The sequence below is a fragment of the Neltuma alba genome, unplaced genomic scaffold, assembly GCF_004799145.2.
Source record: "Neltuma alba isolate B1F8T4 unplaced genomic scaffold, ASM479914v2 tig00012259_pilon, whole genome shotgun sequence".
In the NCBI taxonomy this organism is placed as follows: Eukaryota; Viridiplantae; Streptophyta; class Magnoliopsida; order Fabales; family Fabaceae; genus Neltuma; species Neltuma alba.
The window spans coordinates 129,100-154,756 of NW_021636785.1; the positions used below are offsets into that span (position 1 = coordinate 129,100).

General features: G+C 35.8%; 2 protein-coding genes across 2 annotated transcripts; both read left to right on the forward strand.

The window, feature by feature from the left end:
• Window positions 1-7,481: 7,481 nt before the first annotated feature.
• On the forward strand, window positions 7,482-11,807 carry LOC114725625 (uncharacterized). The gene is made up of 5 exons (XM_028912153.1): window positions 7,482-7,909; window positions 10,073-10,369; window positions 10,565-10,783; window positions 10,880-11,008; window positions 11,318-11,807. Exons 1-5 carry the CDS (start codon window positions 7,649-7,651, stop codon window positions 11,531-11,533), a joined length of 1,122 nt encoding a protein of 373 aa, XP_028767986.1. The 5' UTR covers window positions 7,482-7,648; the 3' UTR covers window positions 11,534-11,807.
• A 6,297-nt stretch (window positions 11,808-18,104) lies between these two features.
• LOC114725648 (tetraketide alpha-pyrone reductase 1-like) lies at window positions 18,105-25,594 on the forward strand. Its single transcript, XM_028912175.1, has 6 exons — window positions 18,105-18,386; window positions 24,145-24,277; window positions 24,379-24,548; window positions 24,669-24,857; window positions 24,980-25,335; window positions 25,432-25,594. The coding sequence occupies exons 1-6, from the start codon at window positions 18,105-18,107 to the stop codon at window positions 25,592-25,594; spliced, it is 1,293 nt and encodes a 430-aa protein (XP_028768008.1).
• Window positions 25,595-25,657: the final 63 nt, after the last annotated feature.

Here is a 25,657-nt window from a genome sequence, read left to right on the forward strand (position 1 = left end):
GAATCTTATAATTGTCCGAGGTATTTAGCACTAATCCCCATATTTTAAGCTCATGTGAAAGATTTTTACAACTCAACCTTATCAATTGGCCATTTTATCCCCCACCAGAATATATCTTTTTCACAGGTCCACTAACACGGAAATAATTTTTTGAAAAAATGTTTTGAGAGGAACTAGTAGCCATTTTGCCATTTAATAATCAACATGCACCAAAACTTGAAATATGATGAAATATTATTCACTGAAATCATTTTTTTTATTTTTTGCCAACCACTAATATCATTTTATATTAACGACAATTATTATTGCAATTGGATAAGTGCAATAGTAACACCACTCTGACATCATCTAAATTCTAGACGCTTTGCAAGTGGAAGTCTCCAAAGTCAATATGAACTGTATGCCCCTTTTGGATAAACCCCGAGTCGAGATTTTTCAGGGGAGATCCAACTGGCACTGATCATATGCCCTGCGGAGCCAAGGACGAGATTTTTCTGGCCCATCAAGCTAAGCCATCTTTTGGGCCAAACCTAAGGCCCAATATTCGAAAAAGAACAATTTTTCTGTCCCATTGAGCCAAGCCGTCAAAGGGGACTGTTGGCGACCAAGACATCTATGTGCTCATTTGGCATCGCTTTTAAAATTACTTATTAAAAAAAATTTTATATAAATTGAGATAAAAATTTTTTCACATACTCACTTCATATTTTATAAATTATAATTAAAAAATTACCTATGAATCATTTCAAATTAGCCCTATATCTTATTCAGGAGGCTAAAAACACTCTACGGAGCATTGTTTTCGAATATGAGGTTTGGGGATTCTAGATTTCTGAGTTCAATGCCGAAATTTCCTTTGATAAGTGAATCCCAGTTCAGAGAGCCTTATCTTATGTTTGGTATAAGAGAATTGGAATAAAAAGAATGTGAAGAAAGTTTTAATTAGCTTAATTTAAAAGATTGAGAGAGTGAGGTTATACATTTTTTTCTTTTTTTTTTTTGCATGAAAACTGAAGTCAATTCATTAATGCAACAAGTACAAACACAAGTACAATATCAAGTCAAGCTGCCCCTCTCATCAACTGCCACTTCATGGATGTAAGGCGGGGAGATTAAAAATTTTGATAAAAATAAGATGTAAGATAAAAGAGTAAAAAAAATTAATTTAAAAATTTAATCCCGCTTATTCATTTTTTTAGATCAAACTGATTAAATATTTTCCTCTCTTCCAATTTTACATATACAGCAATTAGGATTGTCCTCAACATAGCATAGATTGGTCCTTTTCTTGTTTGCTTTGTTATTTATTTAGCACTCACTCTTTTATTAATTGTTTTTCACAGATGGATTGATTGCGGTTTGCTAATTGGCGTTTTCTTCTGTTTGACTCCTGAAATATATCGAGGTATTTATTAGGAAGAATTATTATGGGATCTCAAAGAAGGAATTTAGTTACCAAGAAATTCTAATAACAAATGACCAGCGTGAACCTATTATTGCTCACATTCAAAAACTTGTCATTGTATACTATTCAATCGTCAATAAATTTTTAAGGTAATTAATTTTTTTTTCCTGGACTTCATGATAATTCTTCCTATTTATTATTGTGATTGTTCTTTTCTTGACATTTACTCTTCCATACAATAGAGTCAATATCTTAGGACTTGTTTGGTATGATGGGAGAAGAGGGACAGGAAGGGGATAGAAAGGATTTTGTTCCCCCCTTTTGTTTGGGTTGCTAAAATTTTTAGGAGAAAGAAATTTTTTTAAGATTTTGCCTCCTCTCCCCTTATAACTCCCCTCCCAAATTAGGGGTATTTGGAGGGAAAGAGCAGTATTTTAACTTGTTGTGACTAAGGTGCCTATAATTAGTTTTTGATATTTTCATATTAACCTTTTGATATTGCATCATGTGGAAAATGGATGGCAACTGCTATACTTTTATCATATCATACAAAATCCTTTCCCTTCTCTCTTCTCTCATTAATCCAAACAAGATAATATTAAAATCCCTCTCCTCTCTTCTCTTTCATTCTCTTTCATTAAAATCCATCTCTTCCCCTCCTCTCTTTTAAACCAAACACAAATGTTTTAGCCACATTTTTCAACATGTATGATCAATCCCTAGGAGATTGATATTTATATCTTAAAATAAGTAAAAAAAATTTTAATATGTTGTGGCAAAAAAAATAATTAATATATCCCTTCCCATGTGCCTTATCCCCTTTTTCTACCTGGCCGGGCTTACCATCCAATTATTTTTCAAAAGAAAAACACTCAAACGTGCTAAAAGAGTACAAATTTGACTTTCTGACCATTCATTGAGCCACAGACATCCATGAATTAGGGCCAAAACTAACCGACCAACTAATATATGAATGACACATCTGTTAAGACCCACAAGTTCAAATAATCCAAATCTTTATCAAATTTGGGTGGATCATCAGATATAAAACTTAAAGTTCAGTTTATAGAGTTGCATAATTCACCAACCATAAAAATATTATGGCTTCTTTTAATGTTCTATGCAAGCAAGATTCGCAATGCCTCTTACAATTCAATTATATTGCCTTATTATAATGTTTTTGTACTTTTGCTTCCCTTTTGCTTTTCGTAGCGTAGGCTTACTCTTACATTTGAGTCTTAATATTTTAAAGAGAATGAATGGTTCGCTAGCTAGCTTTAAATATTAGGATGTGATTGGATGGCCAAACATAAGAGTTAAATATGCTAGGTCGGTCGGCCAGATAACATTATGGAAGACAATAACAAAATTTTTTAATATGACTTCTTTAAGTTGCATTTCAACCAGTCTTGGTGCATTATTTAAAACAGTAATCACGTCACTTTGACACTTCAATATCAACTATAAAATACTCCTCCAATCGTTAATATAGGACCTGATTATTAAGTTAATTTTGGTTCTAAATATAAGATCTATTTTTCATATTTATCAGTTTTTTCTAAATTATTTTATCAATACTCCCTCAACCGTAATCAAATAAGTGATGGGAGAAACGATATCAAGAAAGATAATTACAATGTTTTAGAAAAAACATGTCATATTCTTTATAATCAACTAACTTACCTAATTTTTTAATTAATTAAATTAGTTAAATAGGTCTTATATTAAAATCGACGAGTACATGATAAGCTATTGTAGCTGTGGCATATAATATAAATCAAGTCTCACATTTTGTCAGTATGACGCAGGGCCAACCTTGTTACATTTTACAGTACTCTCTCCTTTTTTTTTTTCAAAAGAAATAATACCTCTTATGGTAATGTTTCTAAACATAAGAAACAAACCATTTTTATCTGAAACTTTAAACTAATTTTTCTGCTTTTATCCTCATTAGATAACAACACTTATTATATCTCAGAAATAAATGTACAATCATAATTTCTCATATATCTTCTTTACTGATAAGAGTATAATTAGAAAAATACATGTATATCTTACATATTTATTGTTTTGAACTAAATTTAACTAATATTTTTAACCATATGATTTTAATAGTTGCTTCTTGTATAAGGGACGGAGTGAGTACCAATAACTAAGCTTAATACGCTATCTAAAAGTAGAATGGTGGTGGAAAAAAAGAATAGATAATACTTTTTCTATCATTAATTTAAGAACTATTTATCTAATTTGTATGCAATATTAAATAATATACTGGTTTATAATTTGATAAATTAATTTTAAAAATAAATAAAATGAATTAAAATTTTATATTTAAAATAAAAAGTAATTTCCTTATTAATTCTCTTTATAGTTCTTATAATTAAATAGGGAGTAAAATATAATCTCAAACTCCGTAGATGGCCCAAAAAATTTATTAAACTCATACCGATATTCTGAATTACTACTGTAATGATTGATTTTCGATAAACCCGGGGGGGGGGATATCTAGAATCTAGTAACGACAACTCAACTAATGTAATAGCAAATCATAATAAGAAGTGAACAATTATTATTTATTATTTTAAATTTTATTATTATAGATTGTTCTGTTGTTACTGCGACTTTAATAATTATATGATTTATTTGGGACTTCACAACAATTGTTCCTCTTTTTTGTGTTTTTGAATTTTTTACGTATTGGATTGGGTCGGACTGTCTCACATTAGAGCTTCGTATATGCAAGGAGTGACGAAATCAGAAATATTTGGCGGGCAGTGGGTTGAATATGAGTCACGGCTCACGAGTCGTGATAGTGATCCATAAATGGTCACTGTTAGTCTGGCGACTTGGGAGGGTGGCTATTTTTAATTGGAAAGTTTCCCTTTAAGGATTTTATATTTTCAGAATGAAAATTCCTATCGTTTTCAACATTAAATAATCTTTCTGCAAAATAGCAATTAAAATACAGGAGTATTTATCAATAGTTCTCTAACTTCTCGTGAAAATCTCTGTTTCTTTAGGGTTATATTTATGATAAGTTATGAATTTACCAACTGAATTCATTATTTCATAAAATACATTTTATGATAAAGTGATGGTAATTTTGTTGGTTTAATTCAAAGAAAATAAAAAATTTAAAAGCTTCTATATTTAAACAAACCACGTCATAAGTTTAAAATAATAACTATTCATTCATATTTATTTTTATTATTAATTTTTCATAATATTACTGATTTTTAATATTTAAAACTTAAAATTAATTATATCTAGATATTTTAAAATATAAAATGAATAAGAATTTTAATTTTTTTCTATATTTTTCACAAATCATCTTATATTAAGGAATAAAAAATTTGCATGGTGACTTATTCCTATTTATAAAAGATTTATAAAATTTTCTAAGTAATTAATATGTTTTCTGAAATGCTCTTAACGAATGAATAATTAAAGACTTGGCCCATTTTACAGAGTGAATATCTATATGCAACTTATTGGTTGAAAAAAATCCGGGCAACCTTCCCCGGGCAATGAAAATTGCTAAATACTAGTTGAGAATAAAGAGTGAAAAGATGAAAAAATTAAAATATAAACAGATAAATATACATCTTTAATCTTCTAGTCTTATATATAGCATTTGAATCTAGTGCTTTAATTTTAAAAACTATTTTTCAAGTCATCCAATCCTAATATTATTAGTATGAGATAGTGATTTTTATAGCAATAATTATTATTTTAAGAATTAAACTTACTATATCAATATTTGATAATGTTTTATTAATACATAAAATTTAAATGTCAGCATACTTTTTTAATGGTGTTAGAGTTAAAAATATTTAAAATATTTTATGAAATCAAGGGACCAGAATAAAATTTTATATAAAACTAAAACAGCTAAAATTATATTTTTCAAAAAAATTTTTTTATTACTCTTTGGCCCAAAAAAAGATAATTTTATTACTCTATGGTCTTATATATAAGTTGTTTTTAATATTTGAATCCAGAAAAACTTTAAATCTCATAAACTATTTTTTTCAAAATTAAATAACTGTTCAACTTTATTAATATGTAATTCACAATCCATCTCTAAAACACAAAATCTACGTAATACTAAATGAAAAATAAAATAATACATTCATATGAAAAAATTAATAACATGATTTATATATAAAAAATAATTATTGGACTAATATCATTGTTAATCCTAGATTTTGATTAAATTTTAGTTTTGATGTAGTTTTAAATAGTTAGTTTTAACCCTTATAGTTTCATGAGAATGCAATCTAAATTTAATAGCTTCGGCCAAAAAAAAAAAGTAAATTTAATGGCTCATATATTTTTAACGAGTTTTGGTTTTGACTCGTGTGCTAATAATATTTAGAGTAGGTTAGGATAAGAAAAGAATAGGACGGACCATCTCACTCAAGCCTATCCCTTACTCGGCCGGTAACTTGTTCATTCGTCGGTCTCCTAGTTCGAGGGTCACTATGCTGATGCTAGGTTTATGGAAAAGGGACACGTAGGTGAAGAGGATTAGAGTGGTGGGGCCCATTTTTACCCATGGCGGCGAAAAAGAATTTTGGCGCTTAGTGGTCTCTTGCTTTTTAAGTGGAGCCTCCTCGACCGCCCCACGTGTCCTGGCCACAAACTCGCCTTCCCTAATTCATGCTAAACTCACCTAATTTTATATTAGCTCCCCTAATTCACATTATTAATATTATAAAACGGTCAAAGTTACGTGCATTTTTGTTACTCCGCACAGACTCTCAATAAGTTCATATCGAAAAGTAATTAGACTTGATTAAGTACGTTGCAAGATATCAAAATACATGTGTGTGTATGTGTTGTATTTGAACTCTTTTGCTTTTTATTTGTTTGGTTTTCCAACTTTGGAAACAATGATTGACTATGGCAGCAGGTCTGTCATAATTGTTCAGATTATTGATCATATAAATAATACTACCTTTAATCCTTATTACACAAAAGTTTATTTAATTTTTATTTTGATTTTAAATATAAAATTTTAATTCATTTTTATTTTTTATATTTATTTATTTTTTTACGATAGTCTTGTATTAATAGTAGTTCTAACCAATATACTTGATGAGTAAGAATATTTTAAGAAAGATAACACTTATTTATTACATATAACTAACTTAACTAGTTTTCCTAATATCTTCAAATAGGTCAAAATAAATAAATAAATAAAAATACTCTACTCTATCACAGAGGTTAAAATTGTGAGGGGTCCGAATGCGCTGGGTAGGGACATTTTTTTGGGTCAAATATAAGGGCTCATATAACGTCGTTAATAGTAATGCTCCTGTTCTTTTTCATAAAATAAAAAATTACTCAGAATCTAATTGTTGAATTGATTTTGGTCATAAATATAAGACCCATTTATCATATTTATTAATTTTATTTAAATTATCCCTATAGATATTCTCTCAACCATAATCAAGTAGAACAGGGAAAAGAGATATTAAGAAAGATGATTATGGTATTTTAGAAAAAACGTGTCACGTTTTTTATAATTAACTAATTTACCTAACTTTTTTAACCTAATTAAACTAGTTAAATAGATTTTATATTAAGAATCAGAAGAGTACTTAATTTGTATTTATGAATAAAATAATTTTAGCTGATTTATGTTCTGCCTTTTCATGTCACCTCTGTCCTCAAATAATACTCGTAATTCTCCAAACTTTATTTTAAGGTAATTATGAATTGTAAAGAATATTGTTAGTAATTATTAATTATACTAAAATTTTGTCCAGAATACTGGTTAAGACAAATTCTTACTGTAGAGAAGGAGCCTATCACAAATCATGAAGCCTATCACAAATCACTGAAAACAAAAATGAGCACTCATGAGTAATTTGCTCAATTGCAACACAAACACGACCTAAATTTTCCAGCACATGTTATGTTTGCCATTTTCTAGATTAAAATATCTTTTTCTCTACTGGGACCCAGTGGGCGGGGTCCACTCAGCTGCTGACTAATACACCCCCACCCATGATACCTTCCTTCTCCATCTTTTCTTTCTCCGGTTTCAATAAATGGCAACGACGCTTCGAGAAGAGGAGCCATAGCCACACACAAACCAGAAACGCTCGCTCTCTCACTTTAGCTCGTGGGCGACTCACGAGACCAGCCAGCTAAAGAGGCCGTAAAGTTCACAGGAATCACAGGAAAAGAGCAAAAATCTCTCAGATTAGCTGGTATTGTGTCTCACTGTAGAGAATGGAGAGTACTGGCTCAGGCACACCAAAGAAGAAAAATGGTGGAAATGGACAGGTTCTGGACGGTTCGAATATTATGGAGTTAGTTGGAAACGATCAAGTTTTCAGCAATTTCGTGGACCATAAGTTTCAGGAGCTGGATAGGGACAGTGACGGGAAGCTCTCCGTGAAGGAGCTTGAGCCTGCCGTTGCCGATATTGGTGCCGCTTTAGGATTGCCCGCTCAGGGTACTAATCCTGATTCCGATCACATCTATTCTGAGGTTTGCCATAGTTCTCCCTCCCTTTGTTGCCTTCATGCCTTTCTGTTTTCCGCCAAATGGTTCAGTTTACAACGATATATGGTGTTTAACCACAACACCAAGTACTTGTATCGTGTTCGGTGTTAAATGTCCGTGAAGTTTCCTTTTTGAATAATTCTTGCTTCCTTGGTTTTTGGTGACGTTGAACATGATAAATTGTAGTGTAGTTTTTGTATACAGCTGGAAATTCAGTATCCTCTTGGATGTTCAAGTTTTTTTTCTGTCTAAAGCATTAACGCTTTGGAAACTGTTAGGGACTAAATGGCTGTGTTCCATTTGTTGGTGTGACCTAAAAGTGGCCTGGAATTTTAGTTATTGGCTGAGTGTGAGTTAATGAAAATTTCATGGCCTAATTTAGATTAATCCCTTTGTGTCATACAACGTATACGCATTGGAGAGGGAAGAAAAAGGGTAACCTGGGCCAATTAATCAGAATCAGAATGTCCTTGGATAGGAAGCTATAAAATCTCATCAATGAAGAGAAAGGTGAAGGGGTTTGTCTAAGCTTTGGCTTCTTTACCGTCTGATGGTCTCAAGTCTCATATAATCACTTTAAAATTTGTAAAAATGTTGTACTATATGATTATGCAGCAATTTTGAAATATTATAAAATGTTTGAGAGCTCCAACTTCTAAGAGCTGCTCAAGTTCTCTGTTTCCGAATCCAGAGGTTAATCTGATGTTGCGGTATTAAGTGTAACCCTTGTTGCTCAGAAGATAAGGTTCTACTATGTTTTGACTTTTGATTTGGTTAAGTTTTTTTTGTAATCCGGATTCTAACCCTGTCCCTTAAATTATTATCATGGTGGAAAAATTATTAAATTGCCACCATTATAATGACGCCGTCAGCATCATCACCAGATTTGTTTCAGTTCCCATGTCCGTTGGTGATTTAGTTTTATTATATGCTTTCTTTGTGTCTTCAGCTTTGTTGGGTGGAAAAACGCTGGTCGTTTTCCCATGTATTTTGGCTCACTGGCAAGAATTTATTTGGTTTTATGTGCTTTGGCTGTTGGTGGATAACCGATGACGAGACTCGAAATAATTACTTTTACAGAAAATTGATTCTTTTAAGCTTCAGGAAGCAATGGCTGCAACTTTTAAGTTCCTCTTCACCAAAAAAAAAAAAACTTTTAAGTTCCTTCTTGGGCTTCACAAAACAACTTTTCCTCAAACTTTTGACTTTTAGCTGCCCCTAGAAACATCTTACCTGTGATAGCTTGGTCGGTTTCGTGGGACATTGCTTTTCGGTTTTGATTGGTTTCTTGATCTACTTTGCGTTTTTTTTTTGGTTGCCTTGTCCTTATCATCTCTATGGAGGAATCTGCTGACGAATGCTACGGAAGTATCAACATGGTATTTAGACTTTCATTACATTATATAGGAACTCTCTGTGGTGAATGCTTTTTGATCTTTAAACTAAAGGGTTTTTGAACTTTACTACAAAGAAAATACTGGAAAGACTAGACTTTTACAGTAACAAAAAGTCAATATACCGTGATAGTCGATCATAAGCTCCGTGGACCCTCGCTGCGTTTTGAAGGCATTGCTGTCGTGGGGACAAGCAAAAGTGTTCTTTTAGTGGCATACTTTGAGAAAAAGTAAATTTCCCAACTATTGTGCCCTAAGGGTGGGCAATCAATAATATAATGCATGAGATACACTAGTCACGAAAAAAGAAAAGTAAAATAGCAAAATAAAATATTTATATGACGTGCTGTGTGTTTAAAGGCATGATAAATGAGGATAAGATGGAGGGTTCTCCCCTTCCTTTTCCCATTAATTTCCCCCAACCCTTTTGTTGGTTATGAATTATGAATTACTACAGCCACTACTTTCATGCAAGACGTACATGATACGGTGGATCAAAATGAAAATTGCTTTTCAGTTACTGGGGAGAGATTGCCCAAAATGTATTTACTCTGTTACGACGTAGGATTTGAACAATGTTGGGGCGGTAACTCTTGTAATTTGGTTCCTTTATCATTAATTATGATGTCTGAAAAGAAAACTTGATAGAGCGCCCCGGAATTCTGACAATATTTGGAGACTGCGTTTCATTATTCTACACATAGTCTCCAAACATGAAGAGATGATGGATTCCCTTCACTGGTCGTAAATTTAGGTCTTAAATGAATTCACCCATGGCAAACAAGAGAAAGTGAACAAGACTGAGTTCAAAGAGGTACTCTCAGACATTCTGTTGGGCATGGCTGCTGGGCTGAAGCGAGACCCAATAGTTATACTTCGTATAGATGGGGAAGATCTCCTTGAATTTGTTAGTGGACCAAGTTATGAAGCAGAAATGGCTTCCATATTCGCCCAGATTGAGTCTCCTGATGCTTCACTCCGCGAGCATATAATGGGAGCTCTGGGAAAACTCACGGTTGAGCAAGGGATCCCTCCCACTTCAGATTCTTGGGTAAGCACTGCATACAACTATTTCTGATATTCATGAAGAATCTGCCACAATATAATTAACAATTTTTGCTGATAAAGGCTTGCGGAGTTCTTTTTTCTTTTGGGTTTCCAAGAGTTTCATCTTCCGTGTTAGTGAAAATGTTTCTCAAACTTCTTTCATTTGCTTGCCCCTCACGGGCTACTTTTTACTGTTCAGGTTTTTAATAACATTGTGGAACCGGCTCTACAATCTCAAGCTGGTCCGGATTGGGATAAACCTGCTTCTCAAGAGACGTTTTTTATGGAATTTAAGAAAGTAGCATCTGCTGTGGCTGATCGTCTGAAGGAGCAACCTGTCATTGTTGCTCACAGTGAGAACACCTTTGATGGTAGTGGCATCAAGAGACTATTGTCCAACAAGTTTGAATTAGACAAGGTTTATTAAAATTGTGATTCCTTGGAAAACCTTTCCTATTACTGATAAACCTTTTCATGCACCTTATGTATAATTCTCAACCCTTGGTGGATGCAGACCTTGAACTCAGCTTTAGAAAATATACCTAAAGACCGCAATGGAAAACTGGCAAAGGAATATCTGCGGGTGGCACTTGATGTGGTGTCTCCATCTGCTGGTTTGCCTCCAGTTGGCGCAATTGAAGAGGTATATTTGTTCATAGCCAATCCAGCTTAAGTTTACTTCACGGTCATATGTTTAATTCCCTGCTCAAAGCTTTCTGTCATAACATTGCATGTAGTAACAAAGCAACAGACTATCCTACCAATGCTGTTGAAGATTTGATTGTCACATTTTGCTGAACCCATTTGCGTAAGATTAAAGATTGTGAAGAAAAATTAATTGCAAAGGATGATTTCAAATCCATCTTCTCGATTTGGTCTCTTACAGCAGACTTGATACATTGTGTGTATTCCTGACCCGATAATTGAAAAATTCATGTGTCTGATTTTGCAGATGGATAAGGTTATTGGTGAAGTGTTCAAGATGATAAATGCAGATGATGGGAAGATGGTTAAAGAAGACGAATTCAAGAAAATATTAACTGAAATACTGGGGAGTATCATGTTGCAGTTAGAGGGCAGTCCCATATCTGTTTCTTCAAATTCAGTTGTGCATGAGCCTCTAGGTTCTTCTCCCCTCTTGCAGCCCTCTTCTAGTGATACGGCATAGTGTTCTCAAGTATGTGATGGGCAAAAGCAATAATACAATAATTTTTTTTTTTAACTCATGTAAACAGTTATTATTAGTGTACTCTGTGGTTTGGGCAGTAAATTTGTATGGTGAGTCTCTGGGTGTGGTTCATGAGTATGAAAATATAGAAAAGCTGTGGAGACTCAATGATCATTGTGCGGTACCTAGTTGATCTTATTGGTCGCATCCTGTTGTACTATGACTTCGTTTACGCCATTGATGGCAAAATTAAAGGGAAGCATACTTTATTTAATTTCGTAGCTTTTTTCTAAGGTTTGTTCATAAATTTTAAGTATCTTCAAATTCCACTAGTAGTTCATGGTTGTAATGGCTCACTACCCAGCAGCGTCAAGTGCTCAGGTGGCAAGAAAGTCCTTCACATAAAGTTTTGAAGTGCTGCGGATAATTAACAGTTAAGTTTACTTTCTTTGAATGGTAACAGTTAAGTTTATTGCCTTCACATAATTCACTTCTTTTTTGGATAATGCATATGCCCTTGTTGATCCTCGCTTCATGCAGCTTCAAATCTGGATGTTTGAATTTGAAAAATTTATAGCAAGAAAAATCCATCAGTAGGCACGTTAAAACTTAAGGATTTGATCTTGCTGCTGGGGCTGAATGATTTGAAAAATAATATTTTGAGGCAACTTGAATAACTTGAAATTACTAATTAAATATTTAGAAATTACTAAAAATTTTCTATTGAAGTTTTAATATATAAAATTTTAAAATAAATATTTGAACGTTTTCAACTTAATTAGTTTTATTAAATTGTATGCGACTTTTTCTTATTTTTGACTTGGACAATTCAACCCCCCGCGCCTACACTTCACACACATCCACCCGCTTTGGTTCTTGTTGGCATAGAATCTACATTCTCCTCTATAGAAAAAGTTAAGAGGTGCGACTTATTATTAGGCACAATAAAACTTGTGTGCAACAGAAAAACTTCTAGTTTGATAAATGGACGGCCAATGAAACTCATGAAGTATTGGGAATCAAGCATTAATGAAATCAAATAAGTGACGTTCTTACCTATAGAGACTGTGTTTAGCGGAAGGGGCTAGTCCCTCACAACGTGGTGAACTAAAGTTTAAATTCCTACTGGAAGAAGTGTTCACATTTAGTACCTGACAGTGTCTCGAATAAGATTGCCTCAAATAAGAAGATATTTATACTTTAACAAAAAAAACTGACTTTTTTTTTTCTTTTTAGCATAAAATGAAACTAGCTTAAGATTTTTTTTTTTTCTTCCTAAGTGTCTTTGCAGAATCCAGCCATCACAGTGGAATTGATGCATCCTAGAGTTTGGCATTAATTCAGCGTCATAGATGCAGAACCTCAATAACAATCTATCCATTGGTTCCCTGACATATAGGGAATCATTAATGATACGGCACTCCTACCAAAATATTCCCCAGGCCAACGCATTCATTTAAAAAATCTCCTTGGCATCACAGAACAAAACAACATACTCCTTTGGTAAGGCACGGAGAGAAGAAATTTTTTGATCCTACGTATAAGACACTGAAAATTTTTTTTTTTGTATAAATGTACAATTTTAACCCTCATTTATTATTGTATTGACTTTGTTTACAAGAAGTATAATATAGATTAAATAAGGATAGAGTTGGAAAGTTATTAAATTTTAAATGAGAATTAACAAAATTTAAGATTTTTCTTGATATGTGTGAAACATGTTAAAAGTGCCTTATAAAGAGGATCAGAAGAGTATTTCTTTGGACAGAAATACCCTCTTCGTTCTTCTTTTATAAGAGACTGATAAGAGAGATTTAGATATTGTTCTATTTGTTGATTTCTCATTTTATTCCCTTATTATTATATTTAATTTTCACATATTTTCTCTCTACCATGCGTTCTCTGTTCCGCATAAATAAGAATGTTTTTAGTAAAGAAATTAGATTTTTTTACATATTCATTTTTTTAACTGATTTTAAAACGTAATTTGGATCAGTACTAACTCCCCGGTGAGAATTTGGTCGTGTTTACTCCACTCCAGTGATATGATGACACGTCTTCAAGATTGGCCCAATGAAGAACCGAAACGTGTCTTGAATATTAAAAGCTATGGTGCATTTCAACCCATACCTAATCTCCATCATTTCATGCACATTGCTTCCCTTTTTGTTATATAGCCATTCCTCTCGCCTCAAGATAATTCAAGTGGCCGCTTTTGGTCTCACTGCTCGTTCTTTTCACTTCTTCATTTTTTTATATCCTAATTAAAAAAATTACAATCCACATATGGGTGGCGTCTTTGATTTATGACTGGGGACTTTGGCGTAATTGTTTATTGCAGTCCGATTGGTCCATAATGCCCTGTTTGGCAAGTCTTTTGTGAGAATAGAAGAATCAATACGCTAATCTTTGAGGTGTTTTAGCTTCAGATTTGTATAAGTTGTTAACTTCTACATTTGGTGATTTTGTACATGTGAATTTTTTTTGTGTGGAAGTATGTTATGCAATTTGAATTATGACATAAATTAATTTATATAATATAGAAGTCAAAATACTCCTTCTAGTCTTATCAAATCATGTGGCATTTTTTTCAAATATACTCTTATTTAAGAGTAATAAATGTGTAAGACGTAATTTATTTTTTAAATATACTTTGATTTATGAAAAGAGTAAGTGAGAAAATTGGGAGAGAATGTGTAATAATTTATTGGATGAGAGATAATGTGTCATAATCAATCTACAATAATATACTCCTCCGGTCCTTAATATAGAACCCATTTAACTAATTTGATTAGATTAAGAAAGTTAGATAAGTTAGTTAATTATAAGAAATGTGACACGTTTTTCCTAAAATACCATAATCATCTTTCTTAATACCTCATTTTCCTTTTCTACTTAATTATGATTAAGGGAGTATCCATAAGGGTAATTTAGAGAAATTTGATAAATAAGAGAAATAGGTCTTATATTTAGGACTAAAATCAACTCAACAATTGGATCCTATATTAAGGACCGGAGGAGTACTTAATAAGCATAAAAATAAAAATAAAAAATTTCAAATAAAAAAGTGTAGTTGGCAAAAAAAAAAAAAGTGTAATTTATATATAGGACCAGCCCTATGCCAAAAGGTATAACTTATATACTACCTCCGGTTCTAATTATAAGAGCCAGTTGATTTGAGGAAATTAAGAAAGTAAGTTGAGTTAGTTATTTGTCCAAAATAGGTGTTGTTTTTTCTAAAATATCCTTACTAATCAAGTGTATTGACTATAACTATCATTGTTAAAAGGGCTACTTTGGAAAAAAAATATATATAAATATGAGAGACAAAGTGGATTGGAGTCTTATATTTAGGACCAAAATAAAAATCAAATAGGATTTTATATTAAGGACCGAAAGTAGTATAATATCAGAGGGAATGTAAACTAAATATAATGGTAAATTAGTTTGTACTTATTAGTTATTAGTTATTACCCCTCTCCTTCCCTCTCCTCTCCTCTTGAACCAAATAAAGAATTGTTAAATTTTTCTCATCTCCCCCATAAAACTAACCTAGAAGCAATAAATATTAAATACTTCATAGTTTATCATGATAGGCTCAGTGGTTGGGTCACATTGGCCCAACCAGCTTAGTCCAAAACCATTGTAGGTGTATGGTTGCTTTTCGACCTACTCATTGGGCGCCTTTTTTTATTTTTTTTCTGCCAACAAAAAAGATCTAATTGTAGGAAAATGGGCCAGTCCACCCTTGGTGGATTGGGCCCAAGCCCATTAAATTTGGGGCTCTAATGCAAATAACATAACCTGTGGGTCTTAAATAGTTATTTGCAATTTTTCCTTCAGAATATGGATAAGGACAGACGGGGCGGTAGTTTTATTTTTCAGAGAGATAGGATCAGTTTAAAATAAACTGATTCATTCAACCGGTTTACTCCTTCCCGCCTGCGTACCTCTTCTGCTCTCCTCCTCCAACACAAAAGTGCATTTGCTGTGAACGTTGATTCCTATTCATTACTGTGATCGGAATTCCGCGCGTGGCTACCTAATCTGAGATTACTCGGCACTTCAGGTATGCCCGAATACCATTATTGGTATCAGAGCAAGGTTCTATTTCTTCCGCTGCCCTGTTTCACCTTCTGCGTTGTCATTTTTTGTTGTTCACGGTTTGGCACTTCATTCCCACTTCAGTGATTTGCTCTCAGATATTAAGCAAATCTTCTCTTTATATTCAGCATGATAGTTGTTTAGAATGATTCTGTGTTATTTAATGGTTCCTTTTTCGCTTCCATGAACGTTGGATATAAGAGTTTTTTGTTTGTTGTCTCCAACAATTATATGATAGTATTTTGCATGGGAGATGACCGAAAACAATTATAAACATCTGAAAAACGGTAGAAACGTAGGTTTGGAAGCATGGAATTCATGATGAGAGAGACCCGTTTTCGCACAGTGAAGTTTTTCGTTTTGGGTGTCTGAAAAATGAAGGTTTTAGGCTTCAAAAATTATCCCATTGCGTAGAGCTCGGAAAAACGAAGAAAATGACACCAAGAACGCGAAGAACGGACGTCGGACGGAGGACATATGGGGGAGAGAACAATCCGGGTCCGACGGACCCGACCCGCGACGGAAACCGGGTCGGTCAGACCCGGCTGGAGGTTGAAGACAACCTCCAGCCCCCAAACGACGTCGTTTTGACGTCGTACAAAAAAAAAAAAACCGAGGTGGGGCGGATGCGTTGGTTGGGCTGGCTTGGTCCGGATCCGGATAGGACCGGACCAAGCCCAACCCGGAAAAAAAAAAACAAAAAAAAATATTTAAAAAAAAATATAAAAATATATATAATGATTTTTAAAAAAAATTCCCAAAATTGCCACGTGGCGCGTGCCGCCACGTGGCACACCTCATAGACACGTGGACACCACCACCTGAAAGGTGGTGGCGCGTTCGGGCCGCCGTAACGGCGCGTGTCCTCTTCTGCCGGACCCATGGCGGCGCGTGACGTACACGCGCCGACAGCGAGAGTGGGCGAAGTTTTAAAAAAAAAAAATTCGCTAACTCTTCCTTCTAGGGGCGCGTGTAGGCGCGTGAATGGTCCAATTGGGGTGTGGTTTGTCTCTAAAAATCCCTAAAATTAGGATCTTCATTTTAATATATATTTTGGTAATTTTAGAGACAATTTAGGATCCATTTATGAGTATTTTGGTGCGTTTTCTGGTGTTTTTATGTGGATAAAAAAATTCCAGAATATTCAAAATAATTTATATTATTTTGTTCTAGGTGAAAATGGAGCAAGAGGCTTCTAGTGGCACTGAAAATACCGATCATGGTTCATTGGAATACTCATTCCTAGGTGATGGAATTCCAGAATATGAACCTGAGGATGAGGATCCTGAGGAGGACCCTGAAGAGGTTCCTCAAGAAGACCCAGAGGAGTTAGTGGCTTCCGGACCTGAGTCGGAAACTATGTTCCCCACTGAACCTCTCCCCATTGAACCTCAATTAGTCTATAAAGATTCACTGGATCTCCCTAATGAAATTGAAGTTGAGGAAGGAGAAGAGGTGAACCAACCTTTGACCCCCGCATTAGCTATGAGTATAGCTGAGAGAGATGCAGCAAAACTGACAAATATAAAAGGAATCAATGGCGTGCTCGCCAATTACATCCAATACATGACCGATAAGAAGAATACAGAATTCTACCTTAAAGTCATAATGGAGTACATAAGAGCAATAAGGGTTAGAGGCGGACCTAAAGGCAAACCCATAAGAAAATCTTACTGGATTTGGGCCATAGAGCTAGTATCCTCTTTTATGAACAAAAAACGCAAACTCAGGAGCCTAAGGAAAGCAATGCTTGATTACCTTTATGTGCATATTAAATAATGTAATATTTACATATGCTTTATTAATATTTGTTGTATTAAGTTTTTTTTATGGTTTCATGCATTGTAAACAGACTAAATATGTTGTTTCATTTAATGAAATTACTTGAATTGTTGTTATATGATTATCTTGTGAATAGTATGTGTATGCTTTTTATAAGTGGGAGCTTTTAGAAGATAAGACTTCTAAGAGTCATAATTTTACTTTGAAGTGCTTATATAAAATCCTTGATAGGAAATAATGTTTGTTGCTTGTATCTGTGTGATGGGAGGTACAAACGTATGCTCTTGATCATGGATCTTGCAGCAACATTACTTTCTGATCAAGGATGATATAAGTACAAGACATTGTACACTTCGCTGTGCTATATATAACTAAGATGTTCTATGGTACGTCTCTTTTAGAGAAACGTAGAATAATGTGGGATAAATTTGCTTCAGAACTGAAAATGGCAACCAAGAACATAATTGCTGAGCTTAATAAGGGAGAAAAGCTCAACGGGGATAACTGGGACATATGGCACCGAAAGGTTCAATACATCTTGGAGGAACAAGATGCGGTTGAACCTTTAACCACTGCAATGGTCGAACCTGAAGCTGGGAATACGGCCCAACATAGGAGAGACCAAGAGGCTTACCTAGTGTGGAAGAAGAAAAACAGCATAGCAAGAATTACGCTTCTGAGTGCCATGGCTGATGACATTATGTGCGAGTTTGAGAGGCACAAAACTGCACAGGCTATGTGGATAGCGTTAAAGGACAAGTTTGGTGGTACTTCTACCACTAAACTTAGAAGGTTGACGATTAAGTTCGACACCTATAAGCTCAAGCCAAACAATCCAATGAAACAACATTTGAGAGAGATGGCCAACATGATCAGAGAACTTAAGGAAGCAGGCCATGTCCTGTCTGATGAACAGCAAGTACAGGCTGTTATCAGATCGCTTCCTGCTAGCTGGGAACACATGAAAGTCAACCTGACCCATAATGAAAACATCGTTACTTTTAACGATGTAGCCAAACACTTGGAGCTGGAGGATGAACGTTTAGAGGCTTACAAGACCTCTGGACAAGCTTATTACACCGAGGATGCCGGTACTTCCCAATCAAGGCCCGATTCCAAGAAGGGCAAGAAGTTTCAAAAGAAAGGGAAGAAGGGTGGTCCTCAATCCAAAAAAGGAAAGAAGCAATTCAAGAAGAAGGGAAAGAAAGGTGGGAAGAAGAAGCTAGACCTGAAGAAGGTCAAATGCTTCGCCTGCCAGAGAATGGGCCATTTCGCACGTGACTGTTCAAAACAGGCTGAGAGCGAAAAGGTATTAGTGGATTATGTGAATTCACATGTTTCATATGTTTCTAGTACTGTTTTTCTAACAGAACCTGTTTCTTCTTCTTGGATTATAGACTCAGGCTCCACAGACCACGTAACCAGGGATCGAGGATCCTTTATCGAGTACCGTCGGTTGCCGTATCAAAGCAAGTGGCTTTACGTTGGGAACAACGCGAGGATCGAGGTTAAAGGTTTGGGCACCTGCAAATTTACTTTGCGTGGTGGGAAGACCTTGATACTCCATGATGTACTTTATGCTCCTGACATCCGGCGGAACTTGGTTTCTGTATTGTGTCTGTTAGAATTTGGGTTTAATGTAAACTTTCATGGTAAAGTTGCAGACATTTTTAGCAACTCTGTTCTTTATGGTTCAGCTTTCCTGTTTAAGAAGTTCTTTGTTTTAGATATTGTTGGTGATTTCAATAGTAATGAATGCTTTGCTGTTTCTTCGAATAACATTGACATAAACACCTGGCATGCTAGACTAGGACACATTAATCAAAATAGAATGATTAAACTAGCAAAAGAAGGATTGTTGGGTGCCATTCCCAATATGGAAATGTCACTATGTGAGAACTGTCTAGCTGGTAAGGCAACAAGAAAGCCTTTCGGTAAGGGAAAAAGGGCTGAAACTCCATTGCAATTAATCCATTCTGATATTTGCGGTCCAATGAGTGTGAGGGCAAGACACGGAGCTTGGTATTTTATTACCTTTATTGACGATTTTTCACGATATGGTCATGTCTATTTGATCTCGCATAAGTCTGAAGCTCTTGAGTGCTTTAGACGATACATAAATGAGGTAGAGAATCAAATGGACAGTAAAATTAAAGCATTACGAACTGATCGAGGTCGTGAATATTTATCTGATCAATTCAAACAGCTCTGTGAAGACAAAGGGATAATCAGACAACTGACTATCCCTGGCACTCCACAACAAAATGGGGTTGCTGAAAGAAGAAACAGAACTCTTTTAGACATGGTTAGGTCAATGATGGCTCAAGCAAACCTGCCAATTTCTTATTGGGGTGATGCTTTGTTAACGGCAACCTTCATACTTAACCGTGTACCCTCAAAATCAGTCGCTTCCACACCCTACGAGTTATGGACAAAACGCAAACCAGATCTAAGCATCTTGAGACCCTGGGGGTCAGCGGCGTATATCCATGATGCTTCTCATAAGCATGGGAAGTTGGGTCCCCGAGGAAAGAAATGTATCTTCATAAGGTACTCTGAACAATCAAAGGGATACGTTTTCATAGGTGAAAACGAAGATGGAACCGTGACTGAAATAGAATCAAGAGATGCAATATTCATTGAGACTGAATTTCCTAATAGAGGAGATGTTGACCGTACCGTTTCTCTTTATGAAACACAGGAACAAGACAGTACAGAACAAATTGACAAACCAGAATCGTCTAGGTGTGTCAATCTGAGTGGGAGCCAAGAAAGGTCAACACCAAGACCTGAACAAAGAAAAAAGGATAAGCAAAAAGCTCCCGTCAGAAGGAGTAACAGGGAAAGTGTTCCCAAAAGACGCTTTCAAATAGAAGGCGAATCTCTCTTAGTTACTCCAGAAGGGGATGATGAGCCCCGTTCTGTACGAGAAGCCTTGTCAGGTCCTGCGAAAGATGAATGGATGAAAGCTATGGAAGAAGAAATGGACTCAATGAACAAGAACCAAGTTTGGGTGTTAGTTGATCTTCCAAAAGGGCGTAGAGCCATTGGGAACAAGTGGGTTCTCAAAATTAAAAGAAAAGTGGATGGATCAATTGACAAATACAAGGCTCGATTGGTGGCAAAGGGGTACACGCAACAGGAAGGAATAGATTACGAAGATACATTCTCACCTGTTGTGCGTTTCAATTCTATCAGACTTATTTTGGCAATAGTAAACAGTTTAGATCTAGAATTACATCAGATGGATGTAAAAACCGCATTTCTGAATGGTGATCTGGATGAAGAAATCTATATGGAACAACCATTAGGTTTCATTGAAAAAGGAAAAGAAAATAAAGTTTGTAAACTCAAAAGGTCCATTTATGGATTGAAGCAGTCATCCAGACAGTGGTATTTGAGGTTTCACAAAGCGATAACCTCATATGACTTCCAAATGATAGAGGAAGACCACTGCGTCTACATTAAGCGGTTTGAGGGTAATTTTGTCATATTATCCTTATATGTAGACGATATACTATTAGCCGGAAATAGTCTAGATTCGGTGGTGGCTATTAAAGAATGGCTTTCGTCGAATTTTGAAATGAAAGACATGGGTGAAGCAGAATACATACTTGGAGTTAAGATCCAAAGAAATCGTTCAAAACGAATCCTCTCTCTTTCACAAGAGAATTATATCAACAAGATTCTTGAGCGATTTAACATGAAAGACTGCAATCCCATGAGTACGCCCGTTGCCACTGGAGTGGCTTTGAGTTCTGACATGTGTCCCAAAACCGAATCTAATAAAAAGAAGATGGAAAGAGTTCCATACGCCAGTGCTGTTGGTAGTCTGATGTACGCAATGATGTGTACAAGACCAGACATCTGTTATGCAGTGGGACTGGTGAGCAGATTCCAGTCTAACCCCGGTGAAAAGCATTGGAAAGCAGTGAAGAGGATCTTGAGGTACTTAAAGGGAACTTCCAATTATGCACTGTGCTACGAAGGAGGTGACCTGCGTCTTGTTGGGTACTCCGATGCTGATGTAGGCGGAGATGAAGAAGAACGAAGGTCAACTTCAGGTTATACCTTCTTACTCAACAATGGCGCCATATGTTGGAGTAGCAAGAAGCAAACGTGCATTGCCTTACATTCGATGGAAGCTGAGTTTGTGGCTTGCACTGCAGCAGTGCAAGAGGCTTTATGGCTGAAGAGATTTATAGAACACCTTGGATTTGGAAACGAGAGTACCAGTCCAGTGATGGTATACTGTGACAATACTGCAGCCATAGCCTATACTAAAGATCCTAAGTATCACAGCAAAACCAAGCATATTGACATCAAGTATAATTTTGTTAGAGATTACATAGCACAAAAGATTGTTACTGTACAATATATTTCAACCAAATGTATGGTAGCAGATCCTCTGACAAAGCCAATAGGCGAAAAAGTTTTTAAAGAACATGTACAAGCCCTTGGCATACGTAAAGTGTAATATGAACGCTTCATTAATGAAATTGTATTTCGTTATCACTTTATGTGTTTGTCCGAAAGTATACAATGTCTAGTATGTCGTACAGGTTAAAAAGGGTTGACTCTCTCACACGGGCAACCGCCTTTGACACTCATGTGGAGTGAACAAAGATGAGACATTTGTGTTCACCAGTAAAGCAGCAATGAATGCTGATATGGTAGAGAAGAAACACAAACTTTATGTCGCCTTGACTAAAGTGTAGCAAGTCAAGATGAGATCCACGTTGATAAAGTTGGATCGAAGTTTGGAATCCCACTTCCATAATACCTGTAGCCAGACAACAAACTCTTCAACATCGACGTCATAACAATAAGCAGAATTGAAGAATTTGGGTTTAGATACTGAGTGTGTCTGGACCTAAGTCTGTACGGTGTTAATAATAAATCTAAATCGACATACGCTCTTATAGTAAAAGAGTAACACCGTAGCATGTGTTTCATACCACATGTGCTGAAAGAACCGCAAAAGGGAAGCAAGTGAAAGATCCCTGCTTCATTGCTGTGTGAGTCCCAGGGAGGAATTATCCTCCTATTGGTGTCCTTTGACTTTGACAATATCATGAAGATATGTTTCAGTGACTGCTACTTTGGCATATGTCCTGTGGTCATGATTGATGCGATCTAAGGTAGTATGCTAAGAAAGCGACTGATTCATTTCAAAGTGATGTTTGGGCGAAAGGAAGATTGACTGTGATATACACACCTATGCTAGTGTCTGTGACATGTCCCTTATGAAATTTTGTGGTCGTAAGTGTGGATACTAGACATAAGAGAAAGGTAATCTGAGTCAACTTTTGACTCAAGAGGGATTAGATTTACCATGAAAAAGTGTATATAAGTAAATCTAGGACATCTGAGGCATAATTTTTAAAATTCGCGCTACACAAAAGGAGAAGGTAACTTGTGCTGGTCCTATAAAAGGATTTCTAGTACAGGCACCTAAATGAAGACGTCATGCCCACGCGGTCACGGCAAAGCACTAAGTATGAAACTAAGGGGAGGCGAAGAGACGAGACCCTTGACATCTAATCCACCAAGTGTGAGTGGGAGATGTAGGAAAATGGGCCAGTCCACCCTTGGTGGATTGGGCCCAAGCCCATTAAATTTGGGGCTCTAATGCAAATAACATAACCTGTTGGTCTTAAATAGTTATTTGCAATTTTTCCTTCAGAATATGGATAAGGACAGACGGGGTGGTAGTTTTATTTTTCAGAGAGATAGGATCAGTTTAAAATAAATTGATTCATTCAACCGGTTTACTCCTTCCCGCCTGCGTACCTCTTCTGCTCTCCTCCTCCAACACAAAAGTGCATTTGCTGTGAACGTTGATTCCTATTCATTACTGTGATCGGAATTCCGCGCGTGGCTACCTAATCTGAGATTACTCGGCACTTCAGGTATGCCCGAATACCATTACTAATCATTAGTTATATACGATTAAATATGTATAACCCCATCATTATGGAAATAATATCAACCCCATCGTGCCTATAGTCTTAATAAATACAATTTTAGGTTAATCGTTTTATTGATACCATGTTTAAAATGGATGTAAAAGCAACCATACGAGTATAACTTAGTGGTTATTTCACTCAGTTTCCTAAAAAAGTGATGGAGATTCGAATCTCATCATTCAGCACAGAAATCATCCCATAGCTAGTGCTCCTTTAATTCTATTTATAAGTTACTTTTAATATGGTTCATACAAATTAAGAAAAACCTTAAATTTTATTAACTCTTATTTAAAATTCAACAACTTTTCAGCTTTATCCCACTTAATATATATATATCATGTAAAACAGTTTACCGTTAAATGGAGGTTCTGCGGTGAGAGAAATAGTTATTGCTAGCTACGTGTATATAAAAAAGAGGTTGTGAAAGCAAATTGCAACATTTTAAAATCGTTTGTATGCCGCCATGTCTAAAATAACAACCATGATTGCAGCATTTTTCTTTTGGAAAAAAAAAAATCAAACTGATATTATCATTGTCCGCTCACACACGTAATTAAGCTGTGTTCATCAAGGTAAACAAACAACCTTGTTTAAGGTGGTTAAGTCATGGATCCCATGTGTGCGCGTGTCAAAAAGATATTGATCTGGTTTGGTCATCAAAGTCTTGTGAATTAAGATTCGTTTATAATTAAATGGGGAAGGCACATAGATGCAAGGAGCTGGTTTTGAAGGACTGATGGTATATTAATTAATTAGGAAGCGATGGCTTATGCTGGGGAATTCAAAGGCAGAGTATGTGTGACTGGGGCTTCTGGATTTCTGGCTTCTTGGCTTATTAAGCGGCTTCTTTCGTCAGGCTATCACGTCACTGCAACTGTCAGAGATTTAGGTAAACCTTTTCACTTTCATTACTTTACTCACTTTTGAAGGATTACAATGGCAAAATATTAACTAACTTGCGGTGCTGATGGATGTTCGTGATTTGCGTAGGGAATGAGAAGAAATTACAACACTTACAGAAGCTGGAAGGGGCAAAGGAGAGACTGCGACTTGTGAAAGCAGATTTAATGGTGGAAGGAAGCTTCGACGATGCAATCATGGGATGCACTGGCGTCTTCCACACTGCCTCTCCTGTCCTCAAACCTTCCTCAGATCCCAAGGTACGTACGAACGTACTTCACACATAATAATGACCTCATGCATAAAGATACCTACTTTTATATCGAGTTGATGATGATGCTTTTGCTTGAATCTGTGTGTGTGTGTGTGCGCCCAAAAAGGAAGAGATATTGAAACCAGCAATTGAGGGCACTCTTAATGTGCTGCGTTCGTGTGGGAAGAGCAAGTCGCTGAGGCGGGTGGTTTTGACGTCATCTTCGTCGGCGGCGAGGGTGAGAGATGATTTCGACCCCAACGTTCCTATTGATGAATCATCCTGGAGCTCCACTCAACTCTGCGACAAACTTGAGGTTTATTTCTTCCTTTGTTCCTGCACATGTTTTTGTCTCTATCTACATGGTTATGCATGGCTCTTGTACTTACGTATATACACACACATATACGTTCACATACACGCACGCATGGAAAAAAGATATGGTACGCATTATCAAAGACAATGGCGGAAAGAGCAGCATGGGATTTCTGCAGAGACAATGGCATAGATTTGGTGACAGTGCTACCATCATTCGTTATTGGACCCAGCTTGCCGCCACAACTGTGCTCCACAGCATCTGATGTCCTGGGCTTGCTCCAAGGGGAGAGCGAGAAATTTGGATGGCATGGAAGGATGGGGTACGTCCATATAGATGACGTGGCACTTTGCCATATCTTGGTTTACGAGAATGAAGCAGCCTCTGGTCGGTACCTTTGCAGCTCCACTGTGTTGGACAACCACGACTTGGCTGCTCTCCTTGCACTCCGCTTCCCTTGGCTCCCCATCCCTACAAGGTTCCTACAGCTCTCTATAAATCTCTTCTCCTTCCTTTTTTTGTGCTGATTCTTGTACTGATATGTATGAGCGAATTTGTTTTTGGAGTTTTCCAGGTTTGAGAAACATGATAGACCGTACTATGAGCTAAACACGTCCAAGATCAGAAATTTAGGACTCAAGTTTAGGTCTGTCGAAGAAATGTTTGACGATTGCGTTCTGTCGCTTGAGCAACAGGGCCATCTGCCGCCTCGCCCCGCCATCACTACTTCAACATAATAATCCCCATTTTCCACTTGCCATCAATCTTTATACGTATTTACAGCATCTCATGCATATTGT

Bases quoted from the DNA above. Each gene is read 5' to 3' on its own strand.
- LOC114725648 (XM_028912175.1), top strand. From the start codon at position 18,105: ATGGCTGATGACATTATGTGCGAGTTTGAGAGGCACAAAACTGCACAG. The intron at 18,387-24,144 runs GTCAACCTGACC...TTAATTAATTAG, and splicing joins CTAGCTGGGAACACATGAAA to GAAGCGATGGCTTATGCTGG. The intron at 25,336-25,431 runs GTTCCTACAGCT...GGAGTTTTCCAG, and splicing joins TGGCTCCCCATCCCTACAAG to GTTTGAGAAACATGATAGAC.
- LOC114725625 (XM_028912153.1), top strand. From the start codon at position 7,649: ATGGAGAGTACTGGCTCAGGCACACCAAAGAAGAAAAATGGTGGAAAT. The intron at 10,784-10,879 runs GTTTATTAAAAT...TGGTGGATGCAG, and splicing joins ACAAGTTTGAATTAGACAAG to ACCTTGAACTCAGCTTTAGA. The intron at 11,009-11,317 runs GTATATTTGTTC...CTGATTTTGCAG, and splicing joins CAGTTGGCGCAATTGAAGAG to ATGGATAAGGTTATTGGTGA.